The sequence below is a fragment of the Perissodus microlepis genome, chromosome 8 (assembly GCF_051167445.1).
Source record: "Perissodus microlepis isolate ML-2025 ecotype Zambia chromosome 8, ASM5116744v1, whole genome shotgun sequence".
In the NCBI taxonomy this organism is placed as follows: domain Eukaryota; kingdom Metazoa; phylum Chordata; class Actinopteri; order Cichliformes; family Cichlidae; genus Perissodus; species Perissodus microlepis.
The window spans coordinates 10,068,669-10,080,913 of NC_140468.1; the positions used below are offsets into that span (position 1 = coordinate 10,068,669).

The 12,245-nt window shown below is 42.3% G+C and overlaps 1 protein-coding gene across 1 annotated transcript; it reads left to right on the forward strand.

The window, feature by feature from the left end:
- The first annotated feature begins 32 nt into the window (after window positions 1-32).
- On the forward strand, window positions 33-10,843 carry cox7a2l (cytochrome c oxidase subunit 7A2 like). Its single transcript, XM_084937414.1, has 3 exons — window positions 33-209; window positions 8,643-8,777; window positions 10,498-10,843. The coding sequence occupies exons 1-3, from the start codon at window positions 138-140 to the stop codon at window positions 10,636-10,638; spliced, it is 348 nt and encodes a 115-aa protein (XP_084793540.1). The 5' UTR covers window positions 33-137; the 3' UTR covers window positions 10,639-10,843.
- The last annotated feature ends 1,402 nt before the right edge of the window (window positions 10,844-12,245 follow it).

Sequence of the window (12,245 nt, forward strand, 5' to 3'; positions counted from 1 at the left end):
GGTTCGACTTTTAAACAGGCAGTGTTGGGTCAGCTAACTGTTGCGTCACTTTCCCTCGAAGGTCCCAACAGGAAGGTCCTTACCGGTGGATTTCTTTAGTACATAACACCTCGTCCCGGTCCTCCTTCAGAAGAAAAATGTACTACAAGTTCAGTGGTTTCACCCAGAAACTAACGGGCTCTGCTCCTGCAACCGCCTACAACCCTCAGGTGAGTGCCGGAAGCGGGATGGCTGTAAGAGAGCGTGTGGATAACCGCCGGGGTTGACCTTGATGTAGCACCGGACTGTAGTAACGAGGACTTAAAGCTCAGCTGGAGAGGTTTAGAGTCGGTGAAGCCAAACATATGCCCGCTTTAAAGCCTAAACACCAGTTTCCTGTTTGATCACACGATAGTTAGACGCGTAGTCTTGATCTGGATTTCATTTTAAAGGTCTTGGAAGCTCTTTAGACAGATATCAAAAAGGTTGTGGCCTTTCTTTTCCATTTCTTTGCACAATGTAATTCGCTTTTCCCCCTCATCACGCCCTTATCACGGAACCTTTATTTAACCTTTAGCCTGAACGGTCATTTCCAATCTGTGGATCTGGCCTTGGTGTGACTCTACAGGCAATTTCGAAATTGAATGGCCTCGGTGGCAGGTGTGCTTGATGTGACCTTTATTATGGCTCCCCCGTGGGTCCCTTACACGGTGGTGGTGCTCTGATAGGGGGTTAAATTACCTCGAAGCTCCTTTGTGTCTCTGTTTAAAAGTCATGTCTTCGTTTGCTAGGAGAAAATTGAGCTTTAATTTAAATATGTACTTACTGAAAAGCTTGTTTACCTCCAGTCCACCGGTGTGTTATTATCACTCTCACCGTCACAGGTGCTTGTAAAACTTGGTGTAGTGTTTTTTTTTGTTTTGTTTTTTTTGTTTTTTTTTTGTGTCCCGTTTGGATCTTTAGCCATCAGAATTGTTGTCTTAAGGCCAAGAAAGATGCCAAGCGGATTTATTTTACCAAGTGGATCATCATGGCCTTGCCATATTGGTCCATTTGATTGACCTTTATTATAATTATGAATTTATTTTATTTTCGGTTGCTACAAACGGGACAGACATGACTGGGGGATAGGACAGGGAGAAAGAATGAAAGAAAGAGAGGGAGAGAAAGAAAACCAAAGGGGAGAAGAGACGGTGAGAAGGGGGGGAAGAAAGGGAAAAACAAACAAACAAACAAAACACCTGGATCACCTGTATGGAGAAAAAAAACAGAAGAGAAAGCAAACAACAAAGAGCAACATAATAAAAACAGCACCATCACAATAAACTAGCTAGCAGTAGATAACAGTAGATACTAAATAATAAACGATATTGTGCAGCACGCAAGATAGACAGCGCACAATGTGCTTTGAGGCAGCAGCCAAGAAAGGTGTAGTCCGCGTCTGTGAACACCCGTGTGTACACCTGTGTGCATACCTGTGTGGATCAGCATGCTTGTATTCCAAAGGTTTCTCCATGTAACGATCTGCTAGGGAGTGTGGGGAGCCATAGCCCCGTCCACCAGGGTATGAAGCAGGTATGGAGGAGATCCAGGCCCCAGATATCCAGAGGCCCCAGAGTACAAGGACCCGAGGAGGACCACCAAAGGGGGGGGAACCGTGCCACCCTCCTGGGAAGAGCTGAGTAGAGCCCCAAACGAGAGGTCACCCCGCAGCTACGGAGCAGAGGCCAGAGGGGGTTGCAGTGGCGTGCCCGCGGGCTCTGCCGGCAGCCAGCTGTGCCAGAGAGGACCGAGCTTCAGGCCCAGAGGCCAGAGGCCTGAGGGCATCCCACCCCCCGGAAGGAGCCCAGCCGGGCCACAGGCGCCCGGCCCCGCCAATCGGCCACCAGGAGTGAGCCGGTACATGCATGAGCGCCCAGCCCCAGACGACAAGGACCACCAACACACCAACGTCTGAGGGCATCAGCCACCGGCAGGGAGTGTGGTGAGGGGAGATAGGCCTCCGTACTTTAGAGGGCCTGAGATGTACCCAGAGAGGTTGAGTCTAAGACCCAACCTGACATATAGACACAGACGAACAGGCACACGCGGACACAGACGTGCATTCCCACCCCCATATGCACAACCAAATACTCGGCACTCACCCAACGTGTAGACAGACACAAATAGACACTGCAGACAGTCGCACTCCCCAAACATACTCTATATCCCAGGTCCAGGTACCCCCGCCCCCAGAGGGGCAAGCCGCACCTAGACCCAGGAGATGTAACCCTTCTCTCTGGGGTGGAGGCAAGCGGACCACCTCCTTATCTGCGGTAGCAGGGAGGCCCCGCATCCCAGACCCCAGTCTGACGGCCAGCACCTCCTCCCAGCCCCCCAGCCCTGACGGCTAACAGAACCGGGGTGAGTGAAGACCTCAAACCTCCCTACGCCCGCTCATATGTAGTGTTGCTGTGTGCTGTTCTAAAGTGCATTTAAAACTCAGGAGAGCATGGTACTAGCTTCCTCTCAGAGAGCAGCACGGCTCCTCCCGAAAACCCTCAGTGTCTAAATTCATTTAAAATTGAGGGTAGGGCACCAGCGCCAGAGGTGGGTTGGAGTACAACGACCATCCTCTGGATGCTGTAAAACGTGCCCACCCCCAAGGCCCTATATGTATGTGTTATGTGAGAGTGTGAGTAATGTGGATGTCTAGGTTGCAGAATAAAATTGAGGCACAGGCGGCCAGAAGGGGACAGAGGGGGAGTGCCTCCCCTGCACCCTGGTGACATACCTGCACCCCAAGCCCTGCGTGTGTGGGTGGGTGTGGTAGAGTGGGAATAGGGAGGCAGCTGAGGATGGGGAGGGAAGAAAGGGAGGGGCAAGCGGCCCCTCCCTGCGGCCAGCTCCCCCACTGACCCCAGTAGGCACCCCCACGCTCTGGAACCCACCAGGGCAAGGGGGCCCAGGCCCATCTGGACCGGGGCCCGCAGCAGCAGCACCGCCCAGCCCCACAGAGTCCGGGGCAGCCCACCCGACTCCACCCCAGAGAAAACTTCACCCACCCCATCATCCAATCATCTCCCAAACTACACAAGACAATAGACACCCAGGTTGAGTTCATTCTCCCCCTCTCCTATATCTCTCCCCCCACCTGCAGAGTGAGCTCCTGAAGTGAGGAGACCACCTGCAAAGATATAACAACCTCCCCACCAGTTAGAGAGCCCCCTAGTTGGGCCGATGCACCAGAGGTCCCCTGCACTGGGGCTGAGCCCCCCTGCAACTTGGTGTAGTTTTACATGTTCAGAAAAGAGCTTAAAATCTTATTTTACCTCCTTCACTATATCCATCAATCCTTTGTGTTCTTCCCCTCTGATAGCTTGACAGCTCCACCTTCAACATCCTTGGTCCAATACATTGTCTCTACACATCTCCAAACCACTTCAGCCTTGCCTCTCCAACTGTCTTCAGACCTGAGCATTTCTAATCCCGTCTATGCTGGTCACAACCAGTGAATATCTTAGTATTTCCAGCACTGCCCCCTGTCTTTTTGTCAGTGCCACAGTCTCCAACCCCTACATCACAGAAGGTCTCACTACAATCTCGTAGACCTTCCCTTTTCACTCTTGCTGCCTGTCTTTCTGTCCCGATACTCCTCTCCACCCACTCTTCTCTGCCTGCAGCCTCTTCTGTTTCTTTGAATGGTTGACCCCATGTGTTTAAACTCATTTGCCACCACCTCCTCTGCTTACATGTTTACTGTTACTGGGGATTTATGCTTTAGTGGGAAGTTTACGCCCTAACCTACGTCATACTCCGACGTGCACGTCTGCAACTTCTTTCTTTCCTTTTTTTTTTTTTTTTGCTTCGGTTTTTTAATTTATCAAAACAATAGCAATCATTATCTCACTATAGGGAGTAATAATTATAAGAGGCTGGGATCTGATATAAAACACTGGTACAGGATCACTTGGACACATAATTAACCGGCACAAGCTTAAATGCTGGCAGTGACACTGACCACTCGTGTGGGCTATGTTTTACAAAGCAGAAGTCTAAATTGGGGTTACACTTACCTCCCTCTTATCAAGCACACACTTCCTCCCTATAAATTCAGCTTTTGCATCCCAGTGACCATTCAAATGAATTTTAATTTAGATGATGCTTAAAAATAACTCAGCAATATAGGAAATAGTTAGTTTCAAAACAAATACCACACAGAGTTTGCTAAATTACAACAAGAAAGTACATTCACGCAAAGCTCCATTTGGCCATCCCAGCATGCCACCTATTATGTGCCAGCAAGGGCACCGAACCCTGCAGCGCGCAGGCAGCATACGAGGCGTCAGATACAACACTCGCTTTCCATGAGCTGATAATCAACAGCAGCAGGTGGTAGAGATTTTCTGATGAACTTTAATTTCATCTTTTTACAGCTTAATTGTATTTGCAGACACCAAATATTACAGTGGGTTTTCCATTTTCATACAGCCAACTGTGATATTAAAAAAATATGTTTGCCAGTGTTGTTTTTACACCCAGTATTCACACGCAGGCACAGTTGTGCTGGTGATGGGTGTTTCTATTATGTCCCACCGATTTGTAAAGCTAAATAATAAAAACATATCTGTTAAATAATGCACATCGTATGCTACGTCCAAAAATGACATTACAGCTGAATCAACACCTTTCAAGCACAGAGTATTACAGCCTTCAGTCTGGAGTGTGCTCATAAAAGTGCCTTCACTTTTTATTGCATCAGTATTAATAAGCCTGTACATTTCTTGAGTTTACTTTAAATTACTTCTGTAGTAAATTACTTCTGCTTTGTTCATATGGATCAAATGCACACTTACAACTAAAAGTCATTTTCATTCTAGGTTAATCTCAGGAGTTTTTCCTTTCTAAGAAAAGGAGTGTCTGGGGTGCACCTGAAACGCAATTTATGGTTCAGTGTGGGTGGCACGTTCGCAGTCTGTCTGCCTGCAGCAGATTCTGTTGTCAGATGGAGACGGTGTAAAAAGTGTGTGGCACAACTAGTGTGTGTGTGTGTGAGCCACTGTTGTTATCAGTCAACCAGCCGCAGAGAGGAGCAAAGTTAAAACATAAAAAAGAGCTGAAGTGAAACGCTGTTAAAAACAGTCAAGTGTCCACAGCAGCCACTGTCTGTGCTCTTTATTATGTATAAGTTAAGTCATAGAACTTTTCTTTTTAGTGGTTCTCCTAGTGGCAAATAAGCAGGTCTGTGGTGCGTTGAAACGCCCCTCCCCTGTGTGTACACACACTGATACAAATCAAATCAAATCAAAAGCCACATACAGCAGTATACACTAGCTTATTCTTCAAATCTGGACCAAAAGTAAATTGCCTTCACTTCTAGCAAAAGCTTAACTTCCTCTTTCACTGTTAAAATCAAATCAAAATGTTTTTTATTTAGCTAATTTGAGCCAAATTGATTTCTGTTTTCAATTACAAATGAAAGAGGTGGTTAAAACAATAACAATCCACTTAAAGATCAAACAGTTCTTCACAGAAAAACAAAAATCCATCTCATATTCTCTAGATCTGTTTTTCTTGGCTAACCTGGGAACACTTCAATAACTTCGGGATGTGCTTCGAATTAGATCAGCAGTGATGATTAAAATTTTAAAAGGCGACGAGTCAGTTTCGCTTTCAGTCTCATCCATTTTGTTTCTCTCAAACGACTGCAAACCGTAGTGAGGATAGGGTTGATTATCGTTTTATCAGATAGAAAGCCTTCCTAATCCCTTATCAAACCTTTGTCAGTGTGTTGTTCGACCCGATGAAGCGAAGCCACACATTTAATTGAAGGTGTTCCTCTATGTTCATTCTGTTTGTCTCATTAATGGTGTTTCTAGCACCATCGTCATTTTTTTTTTTTCTTCTTTATCCAGATACCTGTAGTGTCAGAAGATTGGTGAATACAAAATAGTTGGAGATTACTTAAAGATTTCTAAGGAGCTTATTGGTTGTTTCTTACTAAATCCAGGCATTTTATATACTTTATTTAATTGTACACTGGAGAAGTCACTTGTTACAGCAGCACAAGACACAGGAAGCAAAAGTAAACTCGAGATCTATTAGGGAAAAAATAAGAAAAACGGTGTTAAAAAAGATGCCAAAAATGTCCTTTTTCTAGTCAAATCTTAGCCTTTACTAATGAGAAAACTCTAAACTAGAATAACTCAAACAGAAAAAGGTTTAAGCTACTTAATGTTGTAATAAACAAGCCCGAAAATGTCATATAACATTTAAAGTCTTTCAGCATAGCAGTGTAAAGATTGAGCAACAACATAAAAACGTGAATTGTGGAGTACAGATCCACAATCTACAGATGTGTTGACAGCAGTATAAAAGTTTCCCTCCACACGAATCATAAATAAACTAAATCATGTTTAAACACAGCAACAAGGGTTCAAGAACATTTGGCTCCACTGCGTTTCCCTGCTTTTTATGTTTAGGGAGTCTTAATTTCCCAGCCTCTTATGTTGGTTAGCAAATCTTAACATTTAAAATTTTTAATTCATGTGGCTTGTACAAATGCTTAGTGATATGTACTATTACTAAAACAAAACTGATGACAAGTATTTGTACTCCTGTTAATCCCTTAAGCGTTGTACTTAGGCATTGTGATATAACCGGTATATGAAGTCAATGTATTTCTGGTATAATCCATAAACACGACTTCCTGCTGTGAACACATTTAGTAATGACCTCTGTTTAAAAGTTAAAGTAAAAATAATCATCTTTCACTGCCTCTGCATTTTTATGTGTCAGATTTAATTTACCCACTCCTACACCATCTGCCTCCACACACTCTTAACAAGCTAATGGGTGTCCCACTAACTTTGAACAACCAAGAGAAGCTTCTTCCAAATGAGAGGATACTGAGGTGTATTTTTTTTAAAATATATATGTGCACAGCAATGTTCCTGTGGTTTATTTATTTACAGTGTGTACTGTCGGGAAAAATAGGACAGCTTGAGGTTTGAGTCTAAGAATTTTGAGATTAGTTTTGATATGTGAGTGCGTGAAACACTCGACCTTTACACTGGTCTAAACATGCTGTTTATAGCAGGGTATTTTCTTTTTCCTGCTCTAGGTCGATGCGATGTCATTGACAGTTGATAACATAATATGGTCATCTGAGGTAAACGGCTCTGATTGTTTTCAGAGGGCAGCTGATTTAAAGATAAGGAGAAAAGAGTCAAACAGATTATTTTAGTTCAGGGCAGATAAACATGTGGGCTGGGGGTCAGAGCTGGACCACCAAAGTCCAAAGTGTCCCCTTTGACCCCCAGAATAGCTGGAAAGTGATGACATGCACAGTATTTCTAGGTTTTGTTTTCTTTCCACTGTGATCTGTAAATTTATAGCAAACATGAAAGGATAATTGAGTGACATCTCAGGTTATTCATATTCTTTTTTGCATATTGATTGCGCTTTAAATAAGAAAGATAATTGAATAGTTACACTTTGTTTATAAAAAATGAGGTAAAAGGTGTTTCACCTGAGCTTCCAGGTTCAGCGTTTTTAAAATCTTGGCTAATCAGAAGTTTTTATGCATTGCTTTAGCTTCATTTTTTTTAATCTCAGGGTTTAGATCGAGGATGGTTTTGAAGCTACTTTCTTTTATGAGACAGTTTATAATCTCTAGGTTCAAAATATCCATAAATGACAAGGCTGTTGTTATTTGAAGATATAACAATGAACTGTTTTATACAGAAATAAGCTTAAATGCCTTTTGTTTATAAAGCTGAACTGCTGCTGGAAATGATCTGTATTAATCTAACGGGGCACTTAAAGCGTCTCACATGAGGCGATACAATTTACAGAATGAAATCAATCATGCACTCATTTAATCTGCTGTATTTATGTAGGAGCACTCTGCTCAGTCAAGTGTCTACAAAAGACTGGACTATTTTTACTTAATATACAGAAGATCGATATGAAGAGGTGTCCTGGTTTATTGTTGTTAATATTAAAAGACATCCCAGTGTGTCATTACAGTCTTGTAGCTATCCAGTCCCCTAATACTTGAACAGTTCAGAAAACCTTCGGATTTATACTAAGTTAGTTTCTTCTACATTAAGCTGTGTTCAAATGCCATTTAACATTCATGCTAGCTGTGCCAAACCTGTAAAAATGTATTAATAAGTAAAAAAATAACAATAAATAAGCTTTTGCAGGATGCAAAGACGCTAATGTCTTGAGACTGTAGGTTCAGAGATTTGATCGAAGAGTGCTGGACTGCATCAAACCGGAGGAAACAAGATTGTTCTCTCACATAAAAAATAAAATTGCCTCTGGTGCCTGATGATGCTGAGGTTGGCTGATTGCCTCTCATCCCTTTCTCTCCCTGGTGATTTCCTTTTAATTTATTTATTTGTCTATTTTTTTTTTTTTTTACATTCTGTTCTTGTTTTGGTTTTTTTGTTGAAGTCTGTCAAGGTCTCGTACCCTCAGGATTGGATTGGGTGGCGAGGAAGTAGAGAGGGTTATGTAAGGGGTAAATGTTAAAAATGAAGTTTCTGTTTAAAATCTTAGTTGATAGATAGATAGATAGGCAGGAGAGAGGATGTTACATTCACTCTGACACTTTCATTTGATTTTTATTTCGTGCATTATTGTGACCAGCATGTTGTTTCTCTTTATCTTTTCAGGGACTGAGATCCGGTTTGCCAGCTGAGTCTCCAACCATGATCTTTGCTACACCCACAAAGGTGGTGTCAGAAGCAGGGGCCACAGCGGAGTACATGGGAGCAAACAAGGTTCCCGACCTCCAGAAATTATTCCAGGTAATGCAGAGCTCAGACTGAATAAGGCGCCAGTTTGACCAAGAAGCAGCGAGGGTTCACGACCTGCTAGCATCATCAGTCGAAGCAGTGAAGGCTGATTAGTAGAAGTTGATAAGTGATATTTATTTCACAATTCTTAATGGCCCTTTGCCACTTCCAACCCCACCACTACCAGTAGCAACCACACAAGTTGCATTAATAGGAATAAGAGAGGCGAACTCTGAACAGAGCAATCACTCAAATAAGTGGAAATCACAGTATTGGCTGCTGAACATGTTTTGTCTTTTAGATTAATTAACGAAATTGTTTAAGAGCGACACTAGTACAAAAGAGAAGAATAAAAAAATAAATCAGCTTTCAAAGGAAGCTGATTAAATATTGATTGGAACTAAAACAACCATTTTAATTACAGCTTTAAATATATTATTTTTGCAGTCAAAAGTCTTCAGGGGTTCATTTTCAAAGTTTATACAAAAATACATTCAGTTAACTTGATATTCTAAGCTAGTATCAGACTACACAGTGTATATATAATATATATTAGTTTGTATGTCATATTAGAGTCTCAAAGAACACGTTTCACAACAATCAAACATGAAAAATGTCATTGGGATGTAAACTCTCATTGTCTTCAGGAAAAGGATGTAAATGGCTAATGGCGAAGGAAGCAACGGATCACAGTGGCTGTCTTGTTACTTAGTTTATAAGCTCCACCTAACTACACCATCAGCATCAGGCCTTCTTTATAGTTGTACATGGCTAAAATAGCTGTGCTCATTTTGATCAAACTCACAGAGGCAATAAATCCAAGTCTAACAGGCTTGTCTTTCAGATGCAGCTCCATTTTTCATCAGTGGCACGCATGATAAAATCAAATGTCAGGCTGCGATGGTGGCTGTAGGTCAGGAGGAAGAGCAAGTCGATTGATATTTGATATACATCTCCTCTGTCCAAAGTGTCCTCAAATCCCAGATTGCAACTGTGTTACAGTAATGCATAGAATAAAGTGCTGTATGGATGATTGGTTTAAAGGGGCTTATAGTGTAAAGCGCTTTGAGTGCTCAACAACCATAGAAAAGTGCTATTTAAATACCAGTCCATTTGCAGTTCACCATCCATTTCTGTTCCCAACCCAAAGCACCCAAACCTGATGCACTGCATTGTCCGGGCTGGACCGTGATTGAGGTCATGTGTTTGCAGTTACATGCAATCTGTTTGCGATACTGCAGTGATGAACTGCAATCGATTTCCAATCTTCTGCTGTTTGCATGCACAGACATTCCAGACAGTCCAGACCGAATCTTATAGACTTGAAACAGAAATTCCTTCACAAATGGTGTCAAGAGTCAAGTCCTCTATCGCTAATAGATGCATTAGACAAGCTGCGTTCATCAGAGCAGGCTGATTCTGACTCGTTGGCAGTCTTTATAAATTAGCAGTGTTTTTTGCAAACCTTTGCCAATCTGTCTGTGAGTAATTGCAGTCAGACTGCAACTATTTGGAGACAGGCTGCCTGTAACCAGGTGACCTGTACCTTGCAGTGGAGAGTTTCTCTGAACTACCTGAGTCATAGGGAGGTTATGTACTACTTTTACTCTGATGTAATTGAGTCATGTGACTGTAAAGATGATGACGACGCTCTGTATTTGCTGCGATTAACATCGTAAATTAATTTTGATTTTCTTTTTTTCTTGCCCCTCCCTGTTTCCTCTTATTTCAGACGTCAGACGGTATCCCCGTTCATTTGAAGCGCGGTTATCCCGACAGGCTACTGTACCGCACCACTATGGCTCTCACTATAGGAGGTGTTGCCTACTGTCTGGTGGCGCTCTACATCGCAGCCCAGCCCAACAGAAAGTGACCAACACAACTGCCATCTTCCTTTCGCTGCTCCCGTTAACTACCATTCACAGCATTCATTTATCGGCCCTCGCTATACCAACTCTTGGGACTCTTCTTAGATGATCTTCATCAAGCCACTGAAAACTATTTTAATGTCTTTCTTCTTTGAAAGAAAAAAAAGATGTCTGATTTAATAAAATTTCAGGAAGAAAGAAGTTAAAAGATGCCATACTTGAAGTCTTTTTTTCCATTAATCCTGTATCAGCTGGTGTCTCACTGGAACGTAAAGCCATCTATAGGCTAACAGGTCCGTCTTCTCTTTCAGAGAAAAAGCAAAGCTCTTTCTCACAGCTTTCAAATGGCTTGCCGTAGTGCGGCGATGTATGTGCGAGAGCGAGTGAGCACGATGGAGACACCCTGTGTGGAGCATAGCTGCTGCTCACTTGGCTTAAGTTCTGTCTCATACAGAATTTGTATGTGTGGGCCCTGGTGTGATGTCAGATGCTCCTCGCCAGCTCATCTGACAATCATCTCAGTGTCTGCCTTTTCTCTCTTGTCTTGATGTGTAGCGTATGTCTGGTTTTCTTTTACAGATACTTTTATTCAAGTTTTCAGAATCAAAGAGAGGAAAAGGTCTGATTTTTGATATAATGTGACATGCCATCTTATGCCCCACCTCTGTTTTATCGCAGTTTCTTTCTTTACTCTGGTTATCATATGTTGATCTGACAAAAAAAACGATTTGCTGCTTGGGTACTGAAGTTATTTCCTTAGTATATCTCACATTAGCAGCCTAAACAATGACCTAAGAATCTTAAAAAGAAAGGTCCCCTAACTCAAGGAATGAAACATTGTTTTGTTTACATATAACTTGGCAAATACCCAATTTTAAATTGTCCTTAGATACTTTATTAGCAGCCTGTTGCAAAAACACATTTATTCCCATGTCTTTAGTTGAATCCAGCATAAAATGGTGTGCTTGCATCAATGAGTTAAAAGGGCTGTGAGCTGAAAAGAAATATCCGATTATATCTCAGCCTGGTGTGCAATGTGTCATTAAAAAAAACAGAAGAAGCTGAACAAGTGGAGGTCAAGACCCTAAAAAATTGAAGAAAAAAAAAATCCTGCAAAGATGTGACACAGGACCTGAGAAATGTACCTGGTCCAGCTACTGTTCACTGAATCCTTGTCTGAAATGGTGTTAAGGATGAGAAATGGGGAGAAAAGGCTGAGACATGCCAAATTACACAAGAACTGAACTGAAACTCAGTGGTAGCAGCTCTTATGGAGTGATAAATCCATTTGACATTTTTGGTTCAAATTATCAGTATGAATAGAGGAGGCCAGGAAAGGGTTAAAACGGCAACTATTTCCCATTTTACTAGCAAAAACTTGAATAAAACAATGGGTGGCTCAGGACTTTTGCACAGTACTGTATTTTAAAAATATTGGTGATTTAAAAAAAAAAATGTGGAAAAAAAAAAAAAGCAGAACTAGCATGATCATCTCTGGATGCCAGCATAGAAGCTCCACCCATCTGTTATTCAGACAGCCAATCAGAAGAAAGCTGCCTTAAACAGAGAGCGAGGGTTTGTTTCAGACAGGATGAACTGAAGGGCTGCATCA